The following is a 14,259-nucleotide window of genomic DNA, read 5'->3' as shown; positions in this document are numbered from 1 at the left end:
AGAAGAATGTTAAGTATATGCTAATACTTCAACAGAGTATTTTCCCAGTCATAAAAAAAGATGGAACCACAGAAACTTCCCAAGACACATACAAGTGACTGGCTATTTTTTCCCCCTAAATTCTAAGCTCTGATGGATTTTTCCCTAGCAATTTGTCTACTCACACATTATCTCAAGCAAGTTTTTAGCTTCAGCAACATACAGTCACCCCGTTCCACAACGTAATCGTGTAGGTGTGAAATACCAAGTTTCTGTGCTTACTCTGAACTTGCCACTTGTTAACTGGAGAAACTTCTTGTATTAGAGGAGACAGTGTTCTCTATAATATTCATACCTTTGCTTCATTCCTCAGTCATCACTCTTCCACATGTAAAAGTCCTATTTCTCCTTACTATGAAAGTCATACTGTACTTTTGACCATATTACTTACAACTCTGAACCCTCCTGCAGCTCTGCTGCATCCTGAGGTTGGGGACTGGAGTTGGACACTATTCAAAATAAAGGAACACCATGAATTATTAATGCCATACTGGTATCTTCAAATATATCCTCTCAAATATCATTTCTTCTAAGTTCCCTTCCTAAAAAAAAAAAAACCCTCCTACTGCTGTTTCCTTCTTGACCACTACTGAGCATTATGCTAGCATTTCAACAGAATCATTGCAATGTCATAGTCTATTTCTGATCATACAGATAATTTGATTTTAGGTTTAAAAAAGAACAACTTTCCAATGCAGCTTAAAGGAGCTGTAGAACCACAGCTGCAGAAACAAGAATGATCCCAATTACCCTGCAAACTATCCTGCAAACACCTACCTCAATATGATGATACCAAAAGGGCCAAATACTGTCCACACAAGGATTCAGAGACTGTACACTGCAACACACACTTCCAAGCTAGCAACTTCTGTAGAAAGAGGAATGCTCCTCACTGCAAAAAGGAAAGTACAAAATTTCTCCTCCTCACCCACGGTGTGACAAACAGACTAATCCCAAAACAGAAGCAGCATTTTTTCTAAAATTTGTCCCGTTAAGGTATGATGAGCAAGCAGATAACCTACTGCTTTCATTAAAATGCTTTCTTCATTAAAAAAACCAAAAAACCCAGAAACAAACAAAATGAACAACAACAACAAAACCCAAACCAAACACATTAGGTGGTTAATGTATTGTTAACAGGAAGCAACAATACTGGAAGCATGGCTATCCAAAATGGGCCTTGAGCCCAGCCCTTTTTTAGTTGACGTCAGAAATCAGTCCTTGGTAATTTTACAATCCATGTCCTTTCAACATGAACTAACACATCTGTAACTTTTCACTCATGTTAGGGTCAAGGACTGAAAGGACTGATTCTACTAGCACCTGTGTCAAGGACCATTCTAAAACGTTGTCCCTTAAATGTCCTAAACCTTAAAACCCCAGAAAATAAAACACAAAAGAAAAAACCTGAACAAACAAAAAAAAACCCAAGTTATTTGAGGAAGTAGGTTATTCCAGAGCTTCATCTTTCAAATAGCTCAAATAAAATAATCCTGCCTTTATTTCCTTCTCTGCAATTACCCAACACTCAAAACAAATGAGTGGTTTTGCAGGACCTGCATCTCCGGATTGCACTAATTCAGGTAGAAACCACTTTGAATCAGTAGGCTAAATCTGTGTTTTTATATTAAGACAGTCATACATACAGCAAGCTCAGCAACTCCTTCACTACAGATCATCTCTTGTGTGCTTTGGAAAAAGTTTTTGTAGTTCTAAATCCGTACACCATTACAGTCTGAATAGTCCTTGGCAATGTCAATTTTGAATGGCAGGACAATTTGCCACAAGGATTAGAAAATTCTTAGAACAGCTGAATCTTTCCATCAAGTCAGTTTTTCAACTGTCTCTGTTTAGAAAGATTATATTGATAATTTTTCATCAAAATAATTTGAATGCTCTCTGTTTGTGAAGAAGTGATAGAAGAGTCAATGATATAACCAAACTATTTCATAAAATTTCACATAAAATTCTTCCCTAAAAGAATTCAAACTATCATATAACTGTGACAGACATTTTAGTTCAGACATTTTTGTCTGAAAATAAGTCCTTGTTATTTTAGGTAAGAGGGTGGGCAGTACCAGGATTTCTCTTTGGAGTTTTTCACTGCATCTTAAAATAAACTCCCTCTGTATTAGCTGTTATCATCCTTTAATAGACTCCAGTCTATTCAAATACAGGTTAGAATAGACCTGAATATTGACAGATGCTCTTAAGAGTCATGTTAATTCGGTCCATATTTAAGGCAAACTAGTGTTTTAGGAGAGCTGCTCATCAGCAGCATGTTTGGTTTAACTAGAATAAAAATACTCATTTCATTCTAGTACTTGTACTTGTACTTGATCAAAACCCTAGAAATTGCAAGTTTTGTGCTTAAAAGAGTACTTTAATCTCTGTAGCACCTCCAGATAACCCAGTACTGCAAAACTGCAACAGGATAGTTTGCTGTCATTTCCTAAGAATGGCCTTAAGCAAAAAGCTTTATAAAATAAATCCAGAACTGAAACAGTTGCCAAGACATCAGAGCTGACTTTAAAGGACGTTTTCACTATATTATTACTACATTCAATCCATGAATACTGTTGCTGGCTACAATCTACTGTACTGAAGCTTTCCATTTCACACAGAGCTGATACCTCAGACTAAAACCGTAACACTGATCTCTAAGGAAGAGACTGCCTTTCTTTCTGATCTGTTTCCTAAATATCACCATCACCAACAGCAAGACTCAGGGAAAAAGCAAAACGACTGACAGACACTGCTTGTTTCAAAATGCAGAATGAGCAGCCTGCCTGAGTGTACAAAGAAAGCATGAAAATAACTTTTTCTCTTAGAAGACTCTGAAAATAACTGTACGCAACAGATGAAGGAACATGTAAACAAGCACCAATGAAGCCACACCAAGAAACAGAACTTGAGAACAGGAAAATACTACATTTTAAGTCCCCAGCTCTATAGACAGATGAGAAATTGCAGAAGAGACTCAGGCAGTGTCCATACCCCTAACTAGGGGCTCAGTGGAGAAGTGTCATCAGAAGTATCAAGTGCCAGTCACCAAACACTTGGCAGCACTTCCAGCTGTCACACCCACCCAGGAACTGCTCTACACCCCCAAATTCTACCTCCTATGTTAATTTCACTGTTAGTACGAGAGCCACCTTAAGCAAGAGCACATTAAGGTTATTTATAAAACCATTTTTAATATCTGTATTTCTGGAAAATTAAAACAATTCTTACAATTAAGTGTCCTCATTCCCAGCTTTATTTCTATCAGTGTAAGGCAATGTTTTATAGCAACAGAAGTTGCACACATGCTCTTTTACATGATATTACAAAACATATTTCAAGGAAGAAACAGCTGTCTGTATTCTATTAGGAAAAAATAAATCAGAAGAATGCAGTGTAAAAATTAGGTAATACTACATTTCTTACACAGTCTCCATTATGACATAGTGTTTATAAGTAGGAAAAAAAATTACAACACAGTAAGACTGCTTTTATCACTAGCTGCAAAACATTACCAGGAGAAACTTTAGACTCCAGACACCTACCAGTGTTTTACAATGGGTATAAAACACCTTCACTCATGAGAGAATCAGAAGAGGCTTCTGATTCTTCCCTCTTCTTCTGTGCTCCCTCCCAAATATATTAGGTCTTTATGCTTTATCAGGTAAAAAAACTTCAACAGGTAAACACAAGTTGGGGAAAAAAACAAAGTTCAAAAGCAGGGGAAACTCCACCCTGAAAGTCAGCATAAGCAGCTCAATATTAAATTAGCAAGTGGTCTGCTTTCCTTGAATTCCAAAGTAAAAGATGGAAAGCAAACTCGTAACACAAGTGTTATTAAAACACAAAAGGTTAAAGTGTCATTAGAAATCTACAATTAAGTATCAAACCTCCTGTCACTCTGCCAAAGGGCCCAGACTGGATAAAAACACTCCACTGATTCTGTACAAGGAGGAAGGGTTCCTGTCTCGAAGAGTTCTCAATGATACTGTAAGAATATGAACAGGTTACAGCATCCAAAGATAACATTAAAACTGAGAGCACAGACAGAAGTCTTAACAGACTCAATAATGAGCACAGATATTAACAAAGTTGTGATAAAGATCACATAGGGATTTTTCATATTTAAAACTGGGGATCTGCTGTGCCTCTGTCCTCTTAACCATTCAGCACACATTGGTTTATCACTGCTTGCTGCCCTGAGAGAGCAGAACTGCTCAACAGTGATCTACACAAAGCCTGAACACAACTGTAAAGCTCTGAAAATAGGTGCTCTGGTGTACCCTGGGGAGAAAAAAGAGCTTACTGCATGCAGAACACACAGAGGTAGCTGCTAGTGGTTCTTCTGTCATGACAAAGATGAGCTTTCAGAGAGGAAGCACCATCAGCTTACTGGAGGTACCCTTCTTAGCTAAACAGAAGAAGGAAAACTGCCCACCACACATAGGAGAAACTTGCACACTAAAAACCAGGACGAGCTCAGTAGTAATTCAAGACATAATATCACTTGAATTGAAATGAATAAAAGTAGGCAATACTTGCAAACTTCTACTGTCACTCAGCTCATTAAGACTTTAAAGTGCTGAGTAACCTTCCCTGCCATCTACCATACCAGCTGCACTTGTCTGGCAGCATGAACTGGCAGGTTCAAATAAAAACTATTATCTGAAAGGAACAACTGGACTACCACATATCACCATTACACTTCCATATGTCTTGCCACTGGCTATTCTATTCAGCTGAAGAGTTTGCTTGAGCTAAGACTTCCAAAACTCTTATAATAATTGTTTATTAAATAGGTTACATCATCAGCTTATGGATTAAACTGATGACTCTTCTATCTTCAACTTTTGAGCCAGGTGGATCTTGAGTGGAGACAGAAGTGATCTTGGCAAGAAACTCTCCTATACAGAAACAGCATAAAAGAGAATGGAAAGGAAGAACAAGTGACTCTTACTGATGTCCCAAACACTGGGGACAATACAAACTCAACATAGCTATTTGTAGCTACATGAGAACTCTCCAGTATGTAAGTCACTACATAGTAGTAGAAAGCTAGATGCTTAAAGTATAAAACAAAGTTTCCAAGCAAGATCCTAACTCTCCCTTCCTTAAACCATTTATCTCATGCTTAAGGAAGCAGAGGTGGCCATACGGATAGTCTGATGCCTCAGTTTCTGTAAGAAGCTCAGTACATTCCTATCTCCCAAATGGCAAAAAACATTGTATGTTAAGTCCCATATCCTTTCCCTTACAGAAGGGACAGAGAGACACTATTTGGCCTTTAGTCCTCAAATAACCAGGCCAGCTCTTTCCCAGGGATGCTGTCATGTCATTTCCCTCCACAGTTAGCTCTACTTCCAAATGCATGACTTGAATAGCACACATCCTATACAGTACAATAAAACAGGTCTGGATTTAACATCCCATTGTTAGCTTTTCCCCCTTCTTTATGTGCAATGGTACTCAATCTGCACATCCTTCTTATTACTTCAGAAGCAACACCTTTAGCTGAAAGAGAGAGAGAAAAAAAAAGTATTTAAAGTTATAAAACAAAAATCCATCAGGCACTACATTGCCCAATTCCAAAGTACACAGAGACATTGGTGCTCAAGGCAAACAAGCTAAAAAAAAAAAGTCTACAGCATTTCTGTAGGGAATATCACCTTTGATGGAAGTCAGACCTAACAGACACTAGTTATAAATACACCTGGATCACCAAGTCAGGCTGTGTATATACACCTGCCCCTTCTGAATGAATGAGCTCTTAGGAGTACTTAATGCTGGCATTTCTGGTTTTCAGTAAGAAATGAAAACCTACAATCTCAAAGGACACTGCACAGACAGTATGGCTCTTTCAGATGTTCAACACTCTACTTTGAGTTTTTTATGTCAAAATGAACATGTGTTTGCTACTACATACAAAATATAAAGTACCCAAACATGTATACATCATTTAGATACAGCTGAGATTCCCCACTTCCCATAGTGATTTAGAAACACTTTTATCCAAACCTGGTTTTGAATAAGCACTATTACACAGGCTTCCAGGTAAGAGACTACTTTTTCCTCCAGAAGGAAATCTGCTTCGCATCTCATTTTCCCAGCTAGTGAAAATCTCCCCAGGACAGCATGAAGTTCCTTTCTCAGGAAAAAAACAAAAACAAAAACAGAAACAAAAACAAACCCAAACAAACCCACCGTGCCTTTGTGCTTTTTCCAGCTTTTTTCTGGAAATACACTATGCCTCATCTCCAGAAGCTTCCTTGGATCTTGTATCAGGTGCAAACCAATACAGAAATAGACTAGGATAGGCTTGACATCATACCCTCCTCTTAAGATCTCATCAAGGAATTTCATAAAGCATTTTCTTCTTTACAAAGTAACAGGAAACTACTCTCAAGGAATTTGCAAGAATGAGAAACAGCACAAGCAAGACTGCCAGACTGGCCCTTCCCTAATAATTTGGTTTCACTGTGGATTTCCATAGCCTAAAGAGGTCTTTAAAGAGTTTTGTCACCCATGAACCACCCAACTCTGTCACTCAACCAACTGAACAAATACTCTCTTGTTGTCTGAAGCATGACACCTGAAAAACAATAGCCCACTAAGTATCAATCAAATGCCAGAGATGAACAGAAAATTTTGTGATTAATGTTTTACCATTTCCCAGAAAATATCCTGGGAACTAAAACAAAATAACAAAACCAGCACACAACACTAAAAAAAATTAATAATAATCAGACCTACCTTTTATATTTGAAACTTCTCTTTCACAGTGAATGCTTCATTGTTCTGCATATATTGAGAGGTTTCAGACTAGTTCTAGCTAGACTCCTGTTCTCCATGAGCAACAATATCTATACATTCAGATAACAACAGGTTTGATGAAGCTGTGCTGTGAGATATGGGAATACTGAACATGAAGGGTGTTATGCAGCTTGACCATACTGAATAGACCCTGGGATGAAAACTGCTGAATGTGCAATGCAGAACATTTTGTTGTGTAACCACACAATGAAACAATAGTATCAAGGGGACAGATGGTTAAGGTGAGTGAGCTCTGGCACAGATCTGAAAATAACCAAATGCTAACAGAAGAAGTTACAAAGTCGAATGGACAGTCAAAGGCTTCTCCAACAAGCAATTTAGAGACCTAACTGAGCTTCAAATGAATACTTTTCAGTGGAGAAAAGGAAAATTAAGACCTAGTTCTGGCTTTAAAGTCTAGCCTAGAATAACACCACATTTATCCAACTCACCCCAACAGTCCTCTCCTGCTAAAGCTTTGTTCAGCTGACTGCTTTGCAAGGACAGGCTGGTGCTGCACTTAGGCCATGAGTTCAAGTATAAAACTCTCTTGTTCTTTTTAAATAAAGAAGAGACCTGTAAATAAACCCTGCATTAAGTAAATAAGGGCAGTATGAAGGAAATCTTAGGATGTGTGTAAAAAGTATTTTGCAACAACCCATCCTACAAGTTCTAATTCAGTAAATAGCCTTCTTTAAGAGAAAACTGGCCTAGAAATTGGTCTGCAATCCTTCACTTATGATCAGATTTCTTACTTACCTAGCACAGCATTACTGGAATTCAACAGATCTTGGAGACAGCTCAGTAAGTTTTAATGCCACTTAATTCAATATTAGATCTCTTTTTGAGCCCCTACCATTTGTTCTCCCCACATTAAACAGCCTTCTATATCAATTAAATCTAACACTCAGTCATTTAAAGTAGTTAAAGGAATTTAAGATACTAAAAAGGCAGCTCGATTCAAGATACTTGTGTTACATACAACATGACACTCAGTAAGCAGACAATTTGAGTCTTTCCTCTGCAAAAATAATTTGCCTCTGCACAACACCAGAGGTGACAGCACATCTCCTCCAACAAGCAGCCCCAACAGGCACACCACATTTGCCTGTTTCACATTTAGTGTGGATCCACTTTTACTTGCTCCTTACCCTCTTCTCATCCTCTGTGGCACACAGGAGGCAAACACACAGCACAAGAGAGAAGCAGCACTTAACAGCACTGCAGGAAGCACAGCACAGTAGCAGGGAAAAGGTGACAGTAATGAGGATACTGCAGAAAAGGAGCCACCAAAACCAAAGTAGAGCATTTTGGGGACGTATTTTTTCTTCTTAATTACAAACAGAACTTTTTGAAGAGATTTCTTATTCATGCCATGGTATGCTCAACTAATCTAAATATACTTAATCCAGTCTTCCATCTCCATTACCTATATTTGTCTTAAAACTGCTCCAGCTGGGCCAAGAAATTTATTAAATGGGCAGAATCTTGCAGAATCCTTCAAGTTTCTAGGAGAGAATCCTAGCAATATCACAGAGTAAAGGAGTGTGACCCCAAAGCCTTGATCTATCTCATAGAAAAACTGTAGAAACATTAACATATTAATAATATTGTGAACTTCTCCTTTCCATTTCTCATCCACATTATTTTACCTGGCCTAAATTGAGCCCCAACACCTAGTTTTAAGCCTCCTTCATTACACACATCTCTGTTCTCAGATTACAGCCTGACAAATACTTTAAGTGCCAATATTAGCTGTACTTGGTGGTACATTTTTAGTGTCACACACATAATATCACTTCATTTTGAATGCATTTCATTTTAGGCAGTCAACAAGACAACCAATATTGAGCTCATTGTCCATCATTCCATGCAAAGCTAAAATAAAAAGTCACCTAAATATACAAATAACTGTCTCTTGTTTTCTTGCAGTAGCTATGATAATTAGGGAGATGGGTAGAGTGTAATTCCACTGAATCTTACTTTTCATGATATAGTTTGAAGTTGAAAATAACAGTTTTTCACAACCAAATCACTCTCAGCCAACAAAATGTTACCTAGAGCCATCTAAAAGACAAAAAAATTCTCAGTATCTAATTACCTAACAAAGATGCTTCTTGAGATAGGCTATTATTTTTTAATAAAAATAATCAGTTCTGCTTCAGTAAACAGAGAACATACCCACACAAGCATAAGAGTCAAAGGACTCACTCAGATGGTGTTTAAGCTTAAGGAAGCCTCTAGCAGATGACAGGCTTCTTTACCTTCCTAGTAACAATCAGTCTTTATTGGCCTGTCCTGTCCATTCTTACCTGTTCTACAGGCCTACCACATTTTCACCATTTCACCATTTGAGAAGTCAGAATTCAGTGAGCACATGCTGAGCATATGGGCAAGGTAATTCCTTGATCATTCCCACATTACTCAGAAGGAGCAGCCTGCTCCCCTTCCTATCAAAGGAGCTAGCCACAAAACCTGCTGTTCACTTCTTCCAAGGGGCCCTCTTCCCATTTGTTAAGTTGCAATGGCTGTGAGGAAGGAGGACAGATGAAATCTGAGTGCCACTGCCAGAACAATTCTTCAGGAAATCCACTTTCAGGGGTTTCACTGAAAAGAGTAAATAGCAACAGGCCCAGAACAGGCTTAATTGAACTACCAAGTGACACTGGGCTAACCAGAGCTTTGGCTTGGCAGCCTATCCTATGCAAAAGGACAGAAGAGAACTATTTTCCCTGTGTGCTAGGTTCCAGCTGGGTTAAGTTTTTAAGAGCAATATGCTCAACACAGTGATCCCACGTGCTCTACAGGAAAGCTCAGACATTCAAAATGAAATTGTCTTCCAAGATAAAAAGTTCAGAATGGCTTTCTTTCCACAGTACTCTTGCTATCTGCACAGCTGAGACATTCAGCTCTATCAAGCTGGCTCTATCAGCATGGCAGACAAGTTTTAATGCAACCACTGAATCTGACAAAGTTTACCCCAGTAGGCTGACAGACCAGCTTCCCTATTGAAATCAGATTTCAAAACTAGTAAAAATAATCTAACACAGGTAAGTGGAATTACACATCTTATCAATACACAGGAAAACTTCTGTTTGCTCTAGCAGTTGTGGACAACTCTAAGCACAGAATAGGAGTATAGTTAGTCCCAAAAGTCACACTACACTGTATCTATTTTTAGCCCACCTGCCTATGTTCACCCCCTTCCCCCAAAAAACAAGACTTAACTTTAGTTAAGAGCCACGTGGACAGCAATGAAATCACTGCAGTGCTCGAGTCCTTCCTGCTACTGAGCACTACATTCTTTACTCCCCTGCCCACAAAGAGCAAAAAGCAGAAAAACTATTCTGCTACTATAATATAATGCACAATGTTCGAATGGGAAAAAAAAAAACCACAAAATCCAAACTGTCAGGTTTGTATACATCAGTACACATGCTCACAGGAGTATATAAATCCTCTGCTATCTATACAAAGAAGTATATGCACGTGGATACAACCCACACATCTTCCTCAATCATTTCAAGGAACAGACAAGTCCCCAAGGGCCTTCTAGTGCTCTCACATCCTAAAACTAACTTTTTGCATAATTTTTCGTTGCTCCTGATGAGAAATTAAGACAGCAACGGGATACTTTTTCTTTCTGATGTTAAGAGTCTCCACTTGCTCGTTTCAGAGAAACCAAGAACTGAATTACTGTGAATCACCACCCTCAGGTGGTAAGATTCCATTTTTGTATGCTTCGTGAATAGAAAATCAAAGTTTCTAAATCCATTCCAATAATTTCCTTTTTACGTATTAAAGAAGCTTCTAAGTAATCCAAGATTTAAAAAAAATCGCTCTGCTATTCAAACTAAAGCACAGCAGCATTTCACATATATATTCTTGGCTAAATTTAGAAAAAAGTTAATTACTAGAAAACAATAGACAATAGGTACAGCACTCACTGCACAAAGTTTGTTGTAGTGTGTAACACCATCTCAACCCAGCATCTTTTTCAAGCCTCAGCACTCATAAATGAACATTGCCTGCTTTATTACCAAACAACTACAGTCAAATCTTAGCCTGCAGGAATCCCAGGTATTGAAAAGTGGATGACTACTTCTGTGAGACTGGCATAAAGCCTTACCTTGTCCATTCCCTATTAACCATGCATCTGCTACACTGAACAAAACACATAATACTGCTTCATGAAAAAGGCATGCTAGAAAACAAGGTATCAACAGATTAAAGCAGGGAATGTCAGGATTTGAGTTTATCAAATGTCTTGCAAGACTATACAAGCTTGCAAGGTATGCTTAAATGTATATACTCATAACACTCTGAGCTCTGTTCTGTACAGAAAGATTATACCAAGGTAAACCCCAGAAGAGCTAAGTAAGGGATGACTGACAACACAAAAGGCGAGTTAACAGTTGCATATCCAGTTGCAGAAAGAAACTGCTCTTACCCTTCACCTAATACTTACTGTTGGCTCCCACATCCTCAGCTACTCCAGAACCTCTCATTCTCAGGTATGTGAATCCCAGTATCAGAAAGAACAAGCATGCAGCAGTTAAGAGGAACATGGACAGGTAATGTGCACTGAAGCCTCCAGTGGTGGATACCTCCTCTCTTCGGAACTGTTGGAGAAGCTCCTCCTCGGGCTCTGAGAGATTCTTCTTGTAGGTGTTTTTCAGGTAGGTATGATTTGAACCCGTATGATTGGAGTGGTTGAGTCTAAGGGAGGAAGGGGTTCCACCCGGGGGAAGGCTATTGGTAGCTGAATAGATCCTGGATTCAACGTTATAGCTACCAGAAGCACCGCTGAGAACATGATTATTGGTCGCTTTCCTAATGGTGCCCGGAGGGTCAGTGATTTTACCGCTGTCCACGTCCGTGAGAGGCGGCGGCAGCAACAATACTGCAGGGGATTTCTTAGGTAGGCCAACGCGGTACCTGGGGGTGGGAGGACCAGAGTCCAGATTTTCACATCCTCTTCCTCCTCCTCCCCCCGCCGCCACCGCCTCCTCCTCCTCCTCCAGATTTCTGCCCCTGTCTAGACTCCCGGCAGCAGCAGCCGCCCCCGCTGCCGCCGCCCTGTCATTCGTTACGACTACACCCGCACCACAGCCTCCGCCAGCCCTCTCTTGGCCCGTCTCCATCACGCCAGCGCCGGCTGCAGCGCATTTGCTCGTTATGAATGGAGCAGACTTGCTGAGGCTCCGTCTGGGCCGGCGGGCTGCAGACTCCTCCTTCGGTACCTGCTGCTTGGCCCTCGCCCCCGCCTCCTCCTCCTCCTCCTCCGAGTCAGAGTACTTGTCCCTACCGCCGCCGTAGGCGAGGAGCCGGTTCCCGTTCACCGTCCGGTTCTTCCACGGCGGCTGCTGCTGCTGCTCGCTCTCCTCCTCCTCCTCCTCTTCGTCGTCCTCTTCCCCTCCCTCCTCGGCGCCGTCGCCGGGCTCCCTCGCACCCTGAGGAGACGTCGCCGGTCTCCTGCCCGCCGCCGCCGCCCCCCACCAGGCGCTGGGCTTCCGCCGGGCCGCCTCCTCCGGGGGGGAGCTGTTACTTACGCCGCAGGCGCCGTGGGGGGCGGCGGGCCTCAGGCCGCGGAAGAGGGGTGAAGCCCGCTCCCGCCGGCTGCCGGCGCCGGCCTGACTCCGGGGACTGGCTTCTACATCCGACTCGTCCGAGCTGAAGCCCAGCAGCACTTTGCCGCCCCCGGCAGAGGGTGCTGCGCGGCCCCGGCCGCTCCCGCCGGCGGCCCCGGGGAGGTAGGGGTGTTCGGCACCCACCAGCCGCGTGCCCGCGGCCGCTCGCCCGGTGCCGCCGCCGCCGCCGCCTCCGCCCGGCGCCGCTCCGGCCGCCGTGTTATTGTTGTTGCTGTTCCGGGTCTTGTTAGCGCCGCCGCGGGCCCCAGCCCGTTCATCTTCGCGCAGCTTCTTCAGCTTCTTCAGGTAGACGGGCCGGGTGCTCTCGGTGACCGGCCCGGGGGAGAAACCGAAGCGTCTCAGCTCCGAGAAGAGCTCCTCATCCGTGAGCTGCGCGGCCGTCGCCATTTTTCCGCTCCCCCGCCGCCGCCGCGGCGTTTCCGACCCACGCGCCGCGCCGCTCTCCCCGCCGGAACTGACGCGTGCGCACTCGGCTGTGGCCTAGACCCGCCCGTCACCCCCGGGCGCCGCCCGCCGCCGCCGGGGCCAACCGAGGGGGGCGGAGGGGGAGGAGGGGGCGGAGAGGGGGGGAAAGGGAGAAGTGGGAGGGGTGGGACCGCGCAGCGCTGCGCCGGGAACCCCACCCCCACTCGTCCAACCCGTAACGGGCGGTGCGCGGGCGGCTGGCGCCGGGGAGCTTCCGGCTTCCCCCCACCCATCCCCAGCTTCCCGCCTCCCGCCCTCGCTTGTAGGACCCCCCTGGAGAATCCCCCGACGGCGAGAGAAGAGGAAGGCACCCCTGGACTTGGCGAGTGGGTCCCCGCAGCTGCGCCCCGAGCTGGTGGGGGAGGTGTTCTGGCCGTGATGGCGACTGACCGGGGACGCCGGTGAGGCAGGTGCGGGAGCGAGCCCCGGCCGCTTCTGGAGATAGAGAGGCAGCTCCAGCCAGAACCGCGGTGACCTGACTGATTATTGCGGGACAAACTGAGGCGGGAAGTGTCAGACCGAACACCGAGCATCCCTTAACTCCGCTCTCAGGTGAAAAATGTGGCCTAAGAGCGGCTGAAAACTCCCGAAGAGCCCATGGGTGCTCCTTCCCGAGGGTGGCAGGCAGCCTGCTCGCCTCCACCCATGGCCTGGGTGCACTGAACTCTGGCAGAAGTTCGGCATGAGGACATCACAGCTGTGAGGAGACACATGAAGTATGAAGGCGTGAATGAATGCTCGAAGAAGCTGCATCCTGTCAATGGCCCAGCACCACCCTCGTTAGGTTTGCAATTGCCTGGATATATTTTGCTTTTTTCTTTGGGAAAATACAATCTTCAGTCTTTCAAATATATTTTGGTTGAAAGCATCTGTCTGACTATACAGAAATGTGTACTCATCAAATGATTGCTCCAAGATCAAAAGATATCATACTGGCATTTTTTAGAGTCTGTGTTGTGCAGTGGCCCTTCTAGACTGGTCCTTTAGCCACAGGACCTCATGTGGAGGCTTCAAAATCTCCTATCTGTCCACCCCAAATGACAGAAACTTTGGGGTTAGCAACTGCTTGTTGCATCATAAATGAAGGAGGCCGTTTCCGTTTTGACTGGCCTTGTAACATGGTGTGCAGAAGAGGTCCACAACCAAGATCCAACTTCAGGAACAGTTGTACTTCCTCCCTTCAGTCTGATGCCATGACTGTAGTGTGGATGTGCCCTGCTAATGTCAGAACTGAAGTTGCTAATCTTATTATCGAGGAACATTTACAGAGCAAGAAGTAAGGTAGGTGTGA

General features: G+C 43.2%; 1 protein-coding gene across 1 annotated transcript in view; it reads right to left on the bottom strand.

The window, feature by feature from the left end:
- The window catches only part of LEMD3 (LEM domain containing 3), a 43,042-nt gene extending 30,099 nt beyond the window's left edge, over positions 1 to 12,943 (bottom strand). Inside the window, exon 1 of the mRNA XM_030464544.1 lies at positions 11,321 to 12,943. Within this exon, the coding sequence (XP_030320404.1) occupies positions 11,321 to 12,890 (1,570 nt within the window). The 5' untranslated portion in view covers positions 12,891 to 12,943. The remainder of the gene's footprint in view (positions 1 to 11,320) is intronic.
- Between the last annotated feature and the right edge of the window lie 1,316 nt (positions 12,944 to 14,259).

The sequence above is a fragment of the Calypte anna genome, chromosome 1, assembly GCF_003957555.1.
Source record: "Calypte anna isolate BGI_N300 chromosome 1, bCalAnn1_v1.p, whole genome shotgun sequence".
NCBI lineage: Eukaryota > Metazoa > Chordata > Aves > Apodiformes > Trochilidae > Calypte > Calypte anna.
This window is presented reverse-complemented; position numbering and strand designations above follow the sequence as displayed.